This window comes from Zalophus californianus, chromosome 3 (assembly GCF_009762305.2).
Source record: "Zalophus californianus isolate mZalCal1 chromosome 3, mZalCal1.pri.v2, whole genome shotgun sequence".
NCBI classification, from domain to species: domain Eukaryota; kingdom Metazoa; phylum Chordata; class Mammalia; order Carnivora; family Otariidae; genus Zalophus; species Zalophus californianus.
The window spans coordinates 58470266-58487356 of NC_045597.1; the positions used below are offsets into that span (position 1 = coordinate 58470266).

Genomic DNA, 17091 nt, shown 5'->3' on the forward strand with positions numbered 1-17091 from the left:
TGGAGTCAGTTGTGTAAAACAGTTCAGCAATCTAAAAGACACTTTGCAAATAAAAGAAAAATATGAGTGAAAATGCTCAGGCTCTAGTCCCGATTCTGCCTCATTGTCAGGGAGTCCGTTGACATTTCATATTCCTCAGGTGTAAAATGATGACTTCCGGGGCACTTGGGTGGCTTAGTGGGTTAAGCGTCTGCCCTCACTCAGGTCATGATCTCAGGGTCCTGGGATCGAGTCCCACATAGCTTGCTTGGTTTCACTGGTTCACAGTGGAGAGGAATTTTGCCTCAGAATGAATCATACCTTGGGTCTCACTTATGCCTGATTTGGATGCTGTTTAGAGCAGACTCTGAACTTGGAGTTGAGGCTGAAATGGGTTAAGACTGTGGGGGCTGTTAGGATGGGAGCAATGTATTTTGCATGTGAGAAAGACATACATTTGGGGGTCCAAATGGTAGAGAGTTTTGGACTGAATTGTGTTCTCCCCAGATTCATATGTTGAAACCCCCAACCCCCAATATGACTATATTTGGAGACAAGGCTTTTAAAGAGGTAAGTTAAGTGAGGTCATAATTGTGGAGCTCTCATGCAATATGACTGATATCTTTAGAAGTGAGAAGACATCAGCGGACACATGTGTGCGTGCAGAGAGAAAGGGCCACATAAGGACACAGCAAGAAGGGGACCATCTGCAAGCCAACGAGAAGCCTCAGGAGAAAGCAAATCTGCTGACTTCTTCTTCTTCTTTTTTTTTTTTTTGACACTGAATATGTTTTTATTGAGCCTTTTAGTTTACAACATGAGGTAAAAGGAAAGTCATTTCTCCTTAACCAATATTTTACACAGCTGTAGTAAAATATTTCAAACTTTAGGGAATTATAATGGAATAGATATATTAAAAGTTGGGGAGTGGGTAAATAATATCGGAGTTCTTGATTTTTCCAGTTGACTCTTCCCTTACGATAGTAACCAGCTCTAATTAGTTACATAAGTTTCTTCAAGGCCATGTTTTGTTGTTGCTGATGTCTTTATATCCGAAGCATTGCTATTTCAGTCAATATCCACTAACTCCACTTCAAAAATGAGTTTTGCAAAAATGAGTGGAATTTTGGCATCAGGCTGTCCTTTCTTTCCCATAAGCCCGTTCTGGTTCAATCTCTAGTCGAGCCTTTTCTCCTTTACTCATAGTTAAGAGTGCTTCATCCCATCCTCTGATAACTTTGCCTATTCCAACCTTAAAACTTAAAGGCTTGGCATTTTTCTTCTTCTTTGAACTCGTTTGAATATTAGTTTCAAACACAGTCCCATCCTGTAGTGTTCCTGTATACCAGCAGTGAACAACAGCTCCCTTTTTGGGAAAGTTGGTTTTATCTCCTTCTTTAAGACCAGATTTTATATATTTTGGTGGACCCTCATCCAGAGTCTCTTCAGACTTGGTTTCTTTGGGTTTATCTTCATTAAACTTCACATTTTTCACCTGCTCAGACACTTTACTTATACTTTCAGTACCCTTGAAACGTTTACTTTCAAAAAGATGGTTGTTGGCTATAACCAAACGGTCCTTGTTAGCTGTCTTGGCCACATTTTTAATGTTTCCTAATAACTTATGTTCTGCAAGAAACGAATCTGAACCGTGGTCCTGTAGAAACTTGATAATGTCCTTCTTGGGTAGCTGCTCCCTGCGCAGCTGCTCCACGGTCCAGGCCCGCTGTGGTACCGCCGCCGCCATCTTTCCCCGCTGCCCACAAATCTGCTGACTTCTTGATCTTGGAATTCTAGCTTCCAGTACTGTGAGAAAATAAATGTCTGTTGGTTAAGCCCCCTGGTCTGTGTTGTGGCAGCCTAGCAAACCAATACAGATTTTGCTTCTTCACTCCAGTTCCATTCTTCATTGCCTTGTTGTGGCACTGGAGCTGTAAATTTTGTAAACATTTTTCCTTTGCTGGTTGGCCTGATGTTAGCTTTGTCAGTAGATGGTACTATAGGGATATGAGAGGAAAAAGGAGCTTCTCTTCTTGGTTATGGTTCCCTTTCTCTTCCTCTTGCGCGTACAAGTAACTTCCCAGTAGCATGCATATGGGGCATCCCATGGCCATCACTGTCCAGTTTTGGCCCACAGTTTCCCATCTGCTAGTTTTAATCCACTGGCTGGAATCTCCTCTAAGGTAACTGGCCTAAGCAAACTTCTCCATCTCTAGTGGGATTTGGCATACCTTTTCTAACAACTTCTGAGCCCGTCCCCCTCCCTTTTTTTTTTAAAAGATTTTATTTATTTGTTTTGAGAGAGAGAGAGAGAGAGAGAGAGAAACAGCATGAGAGGGGAGAGAGGGTCAGAGGGAGAAGCAGGATCCCCGCTGAGCCAGGAGCCCGACGTGGGACTCGATCCCAGGATTCCGGGATCATGACCTGAGCCGAAGGCAGTCACTTAACCAACTGAACCACCCAGGCGCCCTGCCCGTCCCCCCTTTTGAATTTGTTCCTTCCTTGGCTACTCTTGCTTAGCCCTCAAGTATTCTTTAGAGTTTTCTTTTATCCCCTTTTAGTACCCAATTTCCTACAGATAGTTATTAATTCCTTATATTAAATTTTGCCTGTTTAAATTCTATCTCCAGAGACGCCTGGGTGGCTCAGTCATTAAGCATCTGCCTTCAGCTCAGGTCTGATCCCAGGGTCCTGGGATCAAGCCCCTCATCAGGCTCCCTTTTCAGCAGGGAGCCTGCTTCTTCCTCTCCCTCTGCCCTTCCCCCTCCTTGCTCGCTCACTCTCACACACTCTCTTTCTCAAATAAATAAATACAATCTTAAAAAAAAATAAATTCTATCTCCAGACTAGACCCTGAATGATCCACATACTAACAACTCACTATTAGGGCATCCTAGGGTGTGAACCTCATCCCCAAAGCAGCCTCTTTCTTCAAGACATCAAAATAGAGAAAGTGATAAAGGAGAGACAAAAAGTGGTCCCTTGACACTTCCATTTACATCCAATTGGTCAGAACCAAGTCCTAGGGCCACAATTAGGTGCAAGGGAAGTGGAGAAGTGCCATCTTTATTCTGGGTGCATGAGTGCCGGGCAAAAGTTCTATACTGTGGAAGAAGAGAAAACACTGGAGCCAAATAGTAGACCCTACATCAGTTAGAAGTGAAATCAAGCAATCAAGGATAACTGCCAGATTCTTAACTGAGCAAAAAATATAGATGGTAGTGTCATTTATTAGGATGGGTAAAGCTGGAAGTTGAGAAGGTTTTGGGGTAGGGGTGGGTGGAGAAAGAATCAAAGATCCTGTTCTGTCACATCAAAATTGATGTTCTCATTAGAAATTTAAGTTAAGCCATCAACCACGGAAAACTGGAACTCAGGAGAGTCATAAACATATAGCTGACATTCAAAGCTCTATGCCTGGATGAGATCGCCTAGGGAAGGAGTATAAAAAGAGAAAAGAACAGAGGACACAGCCTGAGACTCCAACATTTAGAGGTCAGGTAGAGGAGGGGAGCCAGCAAAGGAAGCTAAAAGGGAGTAGCCATTGATATTTGATGATATTAAGGATTGTTACTTTTTTTAGGGGTGACAAGAAAGTGTAGTTATTTTTTTTTAAATAAGAGTCCTTGTTTCGAGAAACAGAAATATTTACGAATGAAGTAATATATCTGGAACTTGTAAATGATTTGGGAGGGGGAATTGGGTAGACGATAAATGAAACAAGATTGGTCATGAATTGAAGCTGAGATAAGAACATGAGAGTTGATTATATTATACTGTTTACTTTTGTACATATTTAAGACTTTCCATATTAAAGAAAAAAAAAAGGAGTAGCCAATCAAGTAGGATGACAACCAGAATCTTGTGGCATCATGAAACCTGGGGATGAATGTGTTTCATGGACATAGTGGTTAATGGCCAGTGCTTCTGAGGACAGAGAAGATGTGGACAAGAACTGACCACTGGAGTTGACAAAATAGCTGTCACTGGTGGTCTCGTTAAGAGTCTTTGGGCGGGTTGATGAGAACGAAAGCCTGGTTGGGAGGGGGAGTTGTGTAGAGAATGGAGGATGAGGGAGTAGAATGAAAAAGACAATTTCTTTGCTTTAAAGGCAAACAAAGAAATGGAGAACTAGCTAGAGGGGCATGGGGTCAAGGAATCTATTTGAATGGGTCATAATAAGGCATATTAATATGTTGATTGGAATGATCCAGCAAGGAAGAAATTTATGCTGTGGGAACAAGAGCTTGAGTAAGGAGAGATGGTTGGCTGGAGAGCACAGGAGAGCACCTGGCTTTGGAGAAGAGCAGGAATCTATTCCTTTGTATCAGTTGAGAAGGCAAAGAATCCGTGTGGGTCTCCACATAGGTTCTGAGTTTGTTAGTGGGAAGATGAGATAGTTCTCATCTAATTGTATTTTCTCGGTGAAGTCTGAAATGAGATCACAAGCTGAAAGTGCGGGAAGAAGTTTCTTGTAGGTTTGAGGAGGGCGGAGAAGTGGCCAAATAATCTCCTTGAGATGAGGGGACTTGATTTACCAGGGAAATGTGACCATTTAAAACCTGTCATTTAAATCTTTAAAGAAAAAAACAAGCAGCAGGATTGTTTGATTTTCTTCACCCCTTTTCTGGTGCTGGAGTGCAGCCATAGAGTGGGCAGATAGTTGGGTTTAATTAGGGTTGGGGTTTTGCCAGGTGAGTTCAATGGCGGGAGAGGTAGGGGGGCCAAGGGTGTTTGGAAGAGTGAGGCTGGAATGCTGGACCGTGGGCTCTAAGCCTGGGAAGTGTCTGATGTGTGTGTATGCACGTGTGTGAATGCATGCACGTGTGTTCTGGGGGTTAGAGGGCCGGCCGTGTGATTTTGAAGGGTAGCTTGAAGGAGTGAATCAGGAGGTGAGAAGGTGGCAGCCAAGAATGAACAGGATATTGAAATAGAGAATTTGGAGATGGCATGCTTAACAGTGAAGACAAAGTCAAGGCTATGCCAGTGGGGGCAGATGGCAGAGGTGGGCTGCAGAAAGAGACCACTGGAGTTAGAGGCTGAGAAACCAAGAGGCTAGAGTTCTGCTCCTTTCTTTTTCCACCAGGCATCATGCACGGGGCTCTCTATCCTATTGGTTGTTGGTAATTGTTGACCACATGTTGGGCATGAGGCCAGATACAGGTAAACAAGGAGCAGGAATTGCGTAGGTAAGATGGAGGGAGGAGAAGCAAGAGAGGTTAAGAGTAGTTTCTAAATGATCACCTATCCCCCTGGATCTGCCTAGAATGCTGTCACTTGTGGGAGTTTAAGAGACTCTAATGGAGTAATCTGAGGCCCATGGGAGGACATATTCGACTCAATTCAATCCAAGCAATGTTTATTGAGAACCTGTGTGTTTAGAATGGCAGGCTACATGCTGAGAATACCTAGAAAAGCTTATAATCGAGTTGGAGAGAGGACATAAACCATGCATAAAAATGCCAGGCAGCTCCTGCTAAGTGCCAAACAGCGAAAATAAATTGCTTTGTCTATTCTTTTCAGGTAAGTGAATCCCTTAAGAGGTTTGTGTGGAACTGTAGAGTCTCAAGAAGACCTGCTTTAATACAATGCAGAACTGAGACTGAGGGGGCCACAAAACAGAAACTTGCCAATAGAGAGAGGTAGATGGTTTGTTTTGTAATTATCCCTTTCCCCCCAAGTGCTATGAATCTGTATTCCCCAAAAAGAACAGTTACTAACCGAATCTTTCTCCTTGTGTATAATCCTACTCATTTCTCATAAAATTATGTCCTGTGTTGCAATTTTCCAGTACCATCTCTATTAGAGTTTTCCAGAGAAACAACAAATAGGGTATGCACACACACACACACCCATATACACTTACACAAATTTATTTTAAGGAATTGGCTCATGCAAATGTGGGGGCCAAGTTCAAAACCCATGGGACAGAAATTCTGGTAAGAATTAATGTTGTCTTGAGTCCAAATTTCATAAGGTAGCAGGCCAGAAACTCAGACAGGGTTTCTATATTGCAGTCTTGAGAATTTCTCCTATTTTGGGGAAACTCACTTAGTCTTTCCCTTAGGACTTCATCTGACTATATGGGGCCTACCTGCATGGACAGAGAACACCCTGCTTTACTGAAAGTCTGCTGATTTAAGTGTTAATCTCATCTAAAAAATACCTTCCTGCAACCTCTAGACTGGTGTTTGGCCAAATAACTGATCACCATCGCCTAGCCAAATTGACATTGACATAAAATTGACTATTATACCTGCCTAGAAGATAACACTAAAGGAGTTTAATTCATCTGTTTTTTTCTGCCGAATGTTTATACTCTATATCGAATGTATAATTTTTGTGAAAGTGTCTCCTCTGAACTAGGATTCTTTCAGCTCCTTAATAGTAGGCTCTATTTTCAATTCATCTTCCCATCCTCTCCCAAAACCTAGCACAATACTGTGTATTATCAGGTCCTGTGCTGAGCACTGCACACGCATTAACTTGGTCATCCTGAAGAACAATCCCATTTAGCTGCTACACTATTATTATCATTTCCTGGGGAGCAAAGAGGCTCAGAGAGGGTAAGTCACGTGCACCCACACACACAGAGTGGGAAAGGGCGAGGCAGGGTGGAGCCGGTGCTGGCCAGCTGCTCCCGACAGAGTCCCTGGTGTTTCTCCCAAGATTCCTTCCACCACGAAGGCCCTCCTTCCACCTGGGGCAGCTGCTTCTGTCCCAGAGCCAGTTCCTGCCCCACAGCCTCTAAGAAGACTTTTTCTGCTGGGCTCTGCCAGAGAAGAAGAGCCTGCCAGAGCCAGTTAGGGCAGCAGCTCCAGCTGTGCCCTGGACCAAGAGGGAGTCGGATGGAAATCCAACCTCTGCTCCCTGGCAACTCTGTAGAGAGTCCTCGGTTGCGGGTAACTGATGGAGCTACGCCTTATTATAATTCTCATATTCAGAAGGGTTGTCACTCATACAGAGGCACCTGTAGTGTTAGCTGGGCCCTAGAACTAACCATTCCTTTCCCCAGGGCCCCACCAGCACAAGTACTGAGGAATGTTCGCTTTCTGCCTCTCTCTACTAGGCAGTGACCCTCCTGAGGGCAGGACCACGTCTTAGGTATCTTTGTATACTTCCATCCAGCATGGGGACTGATACAACTCTGCTTAGTGTCTGCTGAACGAATGGATAAACAAACAAACAACAAAGACTAGATGTATTTTTTGAAGTTGCCAAGATTATTTCATTTCTTTCTTCATCCACACACATATATTTATTGAGCATTTACTATGTGTCAGTCAAAGTATAAACAGTGGGGCTACAAACACATATGAGATGTTCTAGTTCTGGCCCATTGGAGAAGCACATTTATTCTTTCCTGCTATTTCATACAGAGAGGAAAAACAACAGCCTTATAGCAAGATGGTTCCTTAATGTATCCTACTAGGTTTCCTGGGGTTTCATCCTTCCAGGCTCCTAATTACCTAACATGTTCAAAACAGAAGAGCCTTTTTATATATACCAGGGGAAGGGATTTATAAACACTGACATTCCTGGAGTGTGGAAAATTTGGATTTCAGAATGCCTTCTTCACTGCATGTTTCCCATCTGTTTGTTTTTCTACAGCATCTACTCCTCTCCAAACCCACGTCTCTCCACTCCACTGGGCAAAGCCCAGGCTGGACTGCCAGGCAGAGGTCCTTTCCTTCTGGGGGGATCTCTCCCTCCCTGTTGGAGCAGAGGGTAGTGCTAATTGGGCCCAGAGAAGTCATCAATAGGAGCCTCATGGCTCATCTGCAAAAAGCAAAGTGAATTGGTTTGTGCAGTTCCTAAGTGTCTTGGTTCTTTGTCCTCCCTAATGACTCAGATGAAATAATGCAATTTTCTGGGCCCTGTGCAATTCTGAGGTCTCCAGCTATTAAATCAACTGCAAAGTACTCTTTATTTTTTTTTTTTGTTTTTTTAATTTAATTTAATTTAATTTTATTATGTTATGTTAGTCACCATACAATACATCATTAGTTTTTTGATGTAGTGATCCACGATTCATTGTTTTTATATAACACCCAGTGCTCCATGCAGTACGTGCCCTCCTTAATACCCATCACCGGCCTAACCCATCCCCCCACCCCCATCCCCTCTAGAACCCTCAGTTTGTTTCTCGGAGTCCAGAGTCTCTCATGGTTCATCTCCCCCTCCGGTCCCCCCCCCCGCCTTCCTTTTTCCCTTCCTTCTCCTAATGTCCTCCATTCTATTCCTTATGTTCCACAAATAAGTGAAACATATCATATGATAATTGACTTTCTCTGCTTGACTTATTTCACTTAGTACAATCTCCTCCAGTCCCATCCATGTTGTTGTAAAAGTTGGGTATTCATCCTTTCTGATGGCTGAGTCATATTCCATTGTATATATGGACCACATCTTCTTTATCCATTCATCTGTTGAAGGGCATCTCAGCTCTTTGCACCGTTTAGCTATTGTGGACATTGCTGCTATGAACATTGGGGTGCATATGGCCCTTCTTTTCACTACATCTGTGTCTTTGTGCTAAATACCCAGGCGTGCAATTGCTGGATCATAGGGTAGCTCTATTTTTAATTTTTTGAGGAACCTCCACACTGTTTTCCAAAGTGGCTGTACCAACTTGCATTCCCACCAACAGTGTAAGAGGGTTCCCCTTCCTCCACAACCTCTCCAACATTTGTTGCAAAGTACTCTTTAGATACTTGAATATATGACGCATTTTGTGTTAATGTTTTCATGGGCCATCCGCTTTGTTCATTCTACTGAGCATGCCCAATTGAAGAGGAACACGCTGCCCCCCCTTTTCAGGGCTGTTGAGACAGAGAGAATCCTGATAAATTAAGAAAGCTGTAATGCTAAATGAATGAGTGCCATGGAAAAGCTCAGTAATGCTAAGAGGAGTCTATCCTTTCTGTAGGTAGAAATCCTCTAATACCGATGGATGGTTTATAATGTCAAAGGGATCTCTGGTGTGTGTCCCAGGCATTTGCTAATGGTAGGAGGATGCATAATTACTTGGCATCTCTGAAATGTGGGCACCTCATTATTTAGGTGATGGCTCATCTGACAATATCTCAAAGGGTCATTACAATGACTACGTGGATATGTGTGGGGCATGCCTGCATGGGCCAGGCGCACGGAGGGTGCCCAGGAGCTGACTGTGGGGGCCTCTGAGTGTGGTGAGCACATGCCCCTCATGGAGCAAGGAGCTTGTCAGAGAAACCCATCCATCCGCTCACATGGGCAGGAGTGGTATAGTTGCCAGAGACCAACCAGGAACACAGAGCCCGCTCTGAGCACTTAAAACACGGAACGTTTAGGCTGTGCTGGAGGAGCTGAGACCAGAGGCAGATACGGTAACACAGAGATTCGCACAGTGGGAGGCTAGTACCATGGAGGCTGCAGGGACAGAGGGAGGACATGGCCTTCCCCAAGCTCAGGGGTCGCTGTGCAGAAGCTGGGGCCATGGTAGGCAGGAGCTGGAGCCACAGAAGAGACACAACTGCCACCGGAAACACCCCCTGAAGAGCAAATGGGGAGAGATACCCTGGCTCCTCACTCCCTTCTTCCACACCCCACCTTCCACGAGCACCAAATCCAGCCCAAAGCTGGGCTGACCTGAGGGACTGAGGTGTGTTGCCTCCAGGGCTGAGCCTGCCGCCCCACCACAGAGAAAGCAGAGCAGAAGGTGGGGTGGTAGTGAGGAACGGGGCTGAGGGTAAGCAAGCCCAGGCTCCAGTTGCCCAGTGGGCTTCAGAGCCTGCCTCAGTGGTAAAGGGACCAGGTGAATGGTCTGGCTCGGAGGTCTTCCTCTGGGGCGACAGTCTATTTCCCACTAGCTCTTGCCCTCTTCTTCTTGTCCCCAACCTTCCCATGCCTCTCTATTTCCTGCTCAAGCTGGGCCGTCCTTCTGTCTGTGGGTGAAGGGAGGAGAGACCACAGGCCCAGGGTGACATCAGGCCATCACCATGCTGCCATTGTGCCTATTGTTTAAATGCCTGAACACAGGCAGGACCTGGGGTGGCCAAGCGGAGAGGGGAATCAGGTAACGCCACCACTTCTGCCACTCTGCCCAGAACTGGGCAGAAATTGCTCACAGGACCTCTGGGGGAACCCCAGGTGCTCTAGCACAGAGCCTGGCCATAGGGTGAGAGATCAAGAGAGTCCCCCAGGTAGCCTTAGCTACCTGCATTAATTCTTAAAGCTCTGGCTTCAGACTCAAACTCAACTCAGGGAAGGCAGAGAACAGAACATTCCTTAGGGTTTTCTGGTAGCACATTTGCTATTTTTCTCAAGAGTCTTTCTTCCATCATCCACCACGTTAAACTTCATGTTACAAAATCCCCCCTTACATTCTATTATTGAAACGAACCCAGAGCATCCACAGTGGTCTATCACCCTGAATTTGGGAAAAGTTTATGCATCAGGGGAACAAAAATAACCCTGACAGCAGTTTAATCTCCCAACTACGGTGCATCCTGTTGACGGAATAGAATTCAATCATTAAAATATTTAATCTGAAGTGGGAAAATGCTTTAAGGTGTTAGTGGGAAAAAGCAGGATGCAAATTTACGTCAAACAAAGGAAAAAACAAACATGCAAATAACAGCACAGAAAAATGCCTAGAAGGGAATGTACTACAATATTGTCTTTTAGGGGATGGCACTATGATTGTTTTTTGTGCAAAGAAACTAAGTTTAGCCCAGAAATTCCTTGTATTACTTATCTTTGTGCCCTCCTTCCTTCCCTCCACTATGGAGAGGGTCTCAGTGTGTTTCTAAGACCATATAACTAACCTGCCAAGATTGGACCAGACTATCTCTTGACTCTCTTCAGGATTCTTGCCTGGCCACCTGCCACCTCAGGCCAAGGTGGGAATTAAGAAGGCCCTCACTGCCTGGACCAAAACCATGGAGGGTAGGGAGGGAGTGTTGAGATCCCATTAAGCAGGGCTCATGACACCTGTTGTGATTTGGAAGAAACCAGAAGGGACTGATGAGCAATTACAGATTTGAAACTAAACTAGCAAGTTTCATCGAATTCTCTTCTATACCATGCATTTTGTTGAGGCTCTAATTCTCTGTTGTTGGTGTTTTTTTTTTTTTTTCTTTTAGGATGCTACATTGGTAGGCACTAATTTATCCCAAGTGACTTGATTATTTGTGATTTCTTCTGAAAGGCATAGGATAAACAGCAAGAGACTTTACAGGTCTTGGTGAAGGGTAGCCGAAAAGGAGAAGAAGGGGTCTGATGGGGGAATGAGGGTGTAAAGATAACTTTGCCTCCCTCCACACAGAAAGCTCAGCCTGAACCCAGTTGTAAGAGCTGTACCATGGGAAATGGACCTGCTCCTTCCCAAAGGCTGTTGACTGGATCTCTGAAAGTTGGAGTCTATTGACTCTCATTCTTATGGAAATTCTGCAAGGGAAATTCACCTCCTGTTAGAATTTCTAACTTGGCAACTCATCACCAAAGTGTTCAAAAGCACTTTGCAAAGGGGAGGTGTGAGGGTTGGAGGCTGTGCGTCACATGACCAACACACAGCACATTTCTCTCCATCTCCTCCCTGCCCCTCTGATTAAACTGGACTGGAGTGGCCATTAACGCTCACTCCAGCCCAACTGCCTCTCCAGAGAGCTGATCCCACTCCGGAAGCTAAGTTGTTCCTTTGAAGGGAGAATCAAATATGAGAGGTTAAAAATCAAAACATTAAAACAGAAGGATTTTTATTTTAGTAAAAAAAAAAATCCACTGTGAATTAGTTAAACCTATTGGTCAACTGATCACTTTCTCCTTGCATTTCAGGTCTTCATGGTTGGGGAAGGTTAGGTGTATGAGTTCCCCAGGGCTGCCGGAACAAATTACCATCACCTTGGTGGTTTAAAACAACAGAAATTAATTCTCTCACAGTTCTGGAGGCTAGAAGTCTGAAATCAAGGTGCTCTGTCTAGAGGCTCTGGGGAAATCGTTCCTCACCTTTTCCAGTTTCAGGTGGCTTCAGGAACTCCTTGGTGGTGGTTGCACATCTGTAACCACTTTACATGGCCTTCTCCTCTGGGTGGCTCTGTCACATGTCCTTCAGCCTCTCTGTTACCGGCATAACTGCAACTGCATTTTGGGCCCATCTGGATAATCCAGGAGAGCCCCTCGGGATTTTTTTCTTTTTTTTTTTAACAATCTGCCTTTTTTAAAAAAAAAAAAGATTTTATTTATTAATTTGACAGAGAGAGACACAGAGAGAGAGGGAACACAAGCAGGGGGAGTGGGAGAGGGAGAAGCAGGCTTCCTGCCAAGCAGGGAGTCTGATACGGGGCTCAAAGCCCAGCAGGGAGCCCAATGCAGGGCTCAATCCCAGGACCCTGGGATCATGACCTGAGCTGAAGGCAGATGCTTAATGACTGAGCCACCCAGGCATCCATCTTCTCAGGATTCTTCACTTAGTCACAGCTTTTGCCATACAAGGGCCATATTTGTTAATTTTTCCAAGTACCAGAGAGCCCACACTGGGGAAGGGCAGTACTTTAACTCTCATGGATGCTCTGTGGGTGTTTTGGTTTGGTTTGGGTTGGGTTTTTAAACTTTGAAAACATGAATGCTAGGGAGCAGCCAAGTAATTAGTAATTGCAATAGTAAACTAGTAAAGTCCCGGGTAGGCTTTGTTTCACTCAACATCAAGCAATGCCTGAGGAGTGATTGCTCAAAGGATGGCCCGGAGGGAAGGAGGTCCTAGAGGGTAGGGTGTAGGTGGATTTATCCCTCGAAAGCTGCCGGGGCTGTCACCACACTTCCGGTCCTAGTAAATCAGGCTGGCTTTGCCTTTGTATAGTTAAACTTCTGTTTATCCAGTGTAAGTAAGGAATAAACATTAAAACTGTTTAACTGTGTTAACATTTATCCAAGGATTATGATTTGTAAGAAATTGAGCCACTGCAAACACAAATTTACTCTGATTCAGAATACTCTGGGTTTAGGATGAGGACATAGCTTTGGTGTCACCATTCAGCCCACTACACTGGGTAATTTTTTTTTATCTGTTTGTCTTATCATCTGTCCCATGCATAAACTTTGGTGCTTTCTAAATTCCCTGAGCTTCGCTTCTATCTTTTCCCTTTGTTATTGACCTAAATAGAAACATGACTCCCACAGACTTCTTCCTTGGTGTTTAATCTTGCATCATGAAAATAAGCTACGTTCTCTGATGCCCTAGCATTTTAACAGTAGTTCTGACTTTGTAGGAATCCCAGGTTTGTGTTTACAAGAACATACCTGCTAGATTCAAGCTTATGTCTCTACAGCTCTGAGTAAAAGGTTCTGTGACTGGTGCATCAGTGTAATCAGCAAGAAATTGACCCTGAATTTCCCTGATTCACTTTGTCCTCCAGGATCAACTATCTCCTCAAAATCAGAGCTGATTTCTACCTTTCCTGCAGGAGTTCTGCAGGCCCTGAAGAGTTCCAGACAAGTTCTCTGAGCACTGAAACATGCTGCGCATGAAACAGGCTGACTTTTTTGTTGTTTTTTCTCAAGGTTGTCAGGAACAACAAATTAGAAAAATATGTTGATTTATTTCTCTGTTCTCTCAGGATTTTATTTTTCTGTTTAAAGAAATGAATCTTTTCCGTTTCTACTCTAAACAAATGCCTTCATTCGCCGTCCTGGAAATCTTGTATTACAGTGAGATTTCATCTCTATGTTATCAGGCCAAGTGGTACAAAGAAAGACTTTCTAATGGGTCCTTTGCAGTGAAGTGACTGCCTGCTTTTGGAATGCTTAGAAATTCCAGACTGGTCTAAAAATAAAAGAAAGTCTTGGGGCGCCTGGGAGGCTCAGTTGGTAAGTGTCTGCCTTCGGCTCAGGTCATGATCCCAGGGTCGTGGGATCGAGCCCCGCATCGGGCTCCCTGCTCTGCAGAAGCCTGCTTCTCCCTCTCCCACTCCCCCTGCTTGTGTTCCCTCTCTCGCTGTGTCTCTCTCTGTCAAATAAATAAAATCTTAAAAATAAATAAATAAAAATAAAAGAAAGTCTTGATGAGATTTTTCCTCTACCAGAGGTTTACAGAATTAGAGGTAGAGGGGAAAAAAAAGAGGTTTTCCTTCCTTGTCTTTCTAACCATTGAAGAGAGTCTTATTCTGCTCCTTGGAAAAGGAGAAGTCTACACAAACATATTATAGGAATTCAACAACTTACAAACAAATATATGGTATTAAAGAAGTAGAGATGGTGATGAACACTATATAGCAAAATAAAGCAGGTTAAGGTGGGGATAGAGTGTGTGGAGTGGGGAGCTCTTTTAGAAAGGGAGATCAGGAGGGGCGCCTGGGTGGCTCAGTAGGTTCATCGATTGGCTCAGGTCATGATCCTAGGGTCCTGGGATCGAGCCCCGCATCAGGCTCCCTGCTCGGCAGGGAATCTGCTTCTCTCTCTCTCTCCCTCTGCCCCTCCCCCCTGCTCATTTTCTCTTTCTTTCTCCCAAATAAATAAAGAAAGTCTTAAAAAAAGAAAAAGAAAAGAAAGGGAGATCGGGAAAGTCATCTCTGGGATGGTGGCATTTAAGGAGAGACCCAAATGAAGTGAGGGAGCCAAGGGGCAGAAACATTCTGGCCCAGGTGCCTGGAATGGCAGTAGGAAACGGACAGAGATGAAGTTGTACAGATATGTAGGACTACGGGCTGATAGGTCAGGCCTTTGTAGACTGGAAGGTTTTTTTTTTTTTTTTTTGATTAAGAGGATTTTTATTCTGAGAATTTTGGGAAATCATTGCAGAGTTCTGAGCAGGAGACTGCCTTGATTTGATTTACTGTTAAAAAACTTGACAGTAGGGGGCGCCAGGGTGGCTCAGATGTTAAGCGTCTGCCTTTGGCTCAGGTCATGATCCCAGGGTCGTCTGATCTAGCCCCACATGGGGCTCCCTGCTCCTCAGAGAGTCTGCTTCTCCATCTCCCTCCACCTGTCGCTCCCACTGCTTGTGTGCTCTCTCTCCCTCTATCAAATAAATAAATAAAATCTTAAAAAAAAAAAACAAAACCCAGCTTAGGGTAGCATAACAAGAGTGGAAATGGGAAGACAGGTAGGATGTTAGCATTCTTTTTTTAAAGACTTATCCAATTTATTTAAAAAATTATTTTTAAAAATGTGGTAAAACATACATAACAAAATTTACTATTTTTTAAAAGATTTTATTTATTTATTTGAGAGAGAGAGAGAATGAGAGAGAGAGAGCACAAGAGGGAAGAGGGTCAGAGGGAGAAGCAGACTCCCTGCTGAGCAGGGAGCCCGATGTGGGGACTCGATCCCGGGACTCCAGGATCATGACCTGAGCCGAAGGCAGTTGCTTAACCAACCGCCACCCAGGCGCCCTAAAATTTACCATTTTTAAGTGTACAGTTCTGTGGCATCGAGTCCGTTCACATTGTTGTGCAATCACTATCCATCTCCAAAACATTTTTCATCTTATAAGACTGAAACTCTGCACCCATTAAATAACTCCTCACTTCCCCCTTCATTTAGCTGCTGGCAACCACCCTTCTACTTTCTGTCTCTATGAATTTGACTACTTTAATTTTTTAAATTTTATTTATTTTTTAAGAATATGAAAGTATTTTCATTTTTTCATTTAATGATGCAAAACACAAATGCTGATTTGACATCCATTCCTGGATCACTTTTTCTGTCACATTTACGACTCAACAGATTGGTGGATCCGAAGGAACTGGTATAATCACTGTATGGAGCATACTGCGTTAGTGTTTCCATAGTTTATTCCAACCCATTTCTTCTTTGGTACGCTAAACCATCTTCATCATGTTGTTTGATGAGATAGATCTGCAAGAAGATGGAGGTGGCCAAGGTCAGTCCAACTCTCAGCCAGTCGGGTCTGTCATGTGGTGGTCCCCCAACTTTGTTCTTTTTCAAGATTGTTTTGGCTATTTGGGAGTCCCTTTAGACTCCATATGAATTTTAGAAAAGATTTTTCTATGTCTGAGAAAAACATCTTTAGGATTTTGATAGGGATTGTATTGCATTTGTAGATTGATTTGGGTAGTACTGACGTCTTAATAATATTAAGTCTTCCAAACCATGAACATGGGATGTCTTTCCATTTATTTATGTCTTCTTTAATTTCTTTCAGCAACATTTTGTAGTTTTCAGTGTACAAGTCTTTCGTCTCCTAAGTTAATTCTTAAGTATTGTTTCTGTTTATTCTTGATGTTATTGTAATTAGAATTTTTTTAAAATTTCCTTTTGAATTGTCCATTGTTAGTATATAGAAATGCAACTGATTTTTATGTGTTAATTTTGTATCCTGCAACTGATGAATTTGTTTATTAGTTCCAACAGTTTTTTGTGTGTGGAATCTTAAGGATTTTCTACATATAAGATACATCATCAGCAAACAGACGTAGTTTTACCTCTTTCTTTCCAATTTGGATGTCTTTTAGTTCTTGTTTAATGTTACTGCAGCATTCTATCCAGGAAATGATGAAGATTTTAATGGGGGTGGGGGAAGTAAGAAATGGTTGGATTTAGGACACATTTTGCGTAGAATGAATAGAATTGGTTGGGCTTGGATATTGGTTGTGGGAGAAAAAGAGGAGTTAAGAATGACTTCTAGGCTTACAGATGGAATAACTTGCTGAAGGATTGTGGTGCCATTTGATTAGATGGGGTAGATGCTGCTGTGTATGCTTGGGCAGGCCATGTTAAATATATCCATGGATATGGACCATATAAATAAAAGCAAGACGATATGGTAGGAAAGGTCAGAAGACAGACTTCTGAGGCAAACTCACATTTAGAAAAGGAGTAGAAGAAAAGCATCAGAAAGGAAGGCAAGAAGAAGCAGCCCAAGGGGTAGAAAAAGAATGAGGAGAGTCAGAGAAACAAAAAGGAGAAAGTTTAAAGAAAGTGGCCTTTAATTGCACAATGAATTGGGGAAGGAAGATGAGAACTGAGCAAGGACCTTTTATGTGAGCAGTGTGGAGGTCATTGGTGACCTCCAACAGAGCATTTGTAGCAGAATGGGGAAAGTCTCTGCCCATGTGCAAGTAAGTCGGAAAAGCAAGTCGGTGATGGGAAGTGCTCTAAACAGCTCTAAAGTGC

At 43.5% G+C, this 17091-nt stretch overlaps 1 protein-coding gene across 1 annotated transcript; it reads right to left on the minus strand.

Moving 5' to 3' along the window:
* Positions 1-1111: 1111 nt before the first annotated feature.
* LOC113920733 (peptidyl-prolyl cis-trans isomerase FKBP3-like) lies at positions 1112-1726 on the minus strand. Its single transcript, XM_035726885.1, has one exon. It carries the CDS (start codon positions 1724-1726, stop codon positions 1112-1114), a length of 615 nt encoding a protein of 204 aa, XP_035582778.1.
* Positions 1727-17091: the final 15365 nt, after the last annotated feature.

Excerpts from the sequence above, each read along its gene's own strand:
- LOC113920733 (XM_035726885.1), bottom strand. The coding sequence starts at position 1,726 with ATGGCGGCGGCGGTACCACAGCGGGCCTGGACCGTGGAGCAGCTGCGC.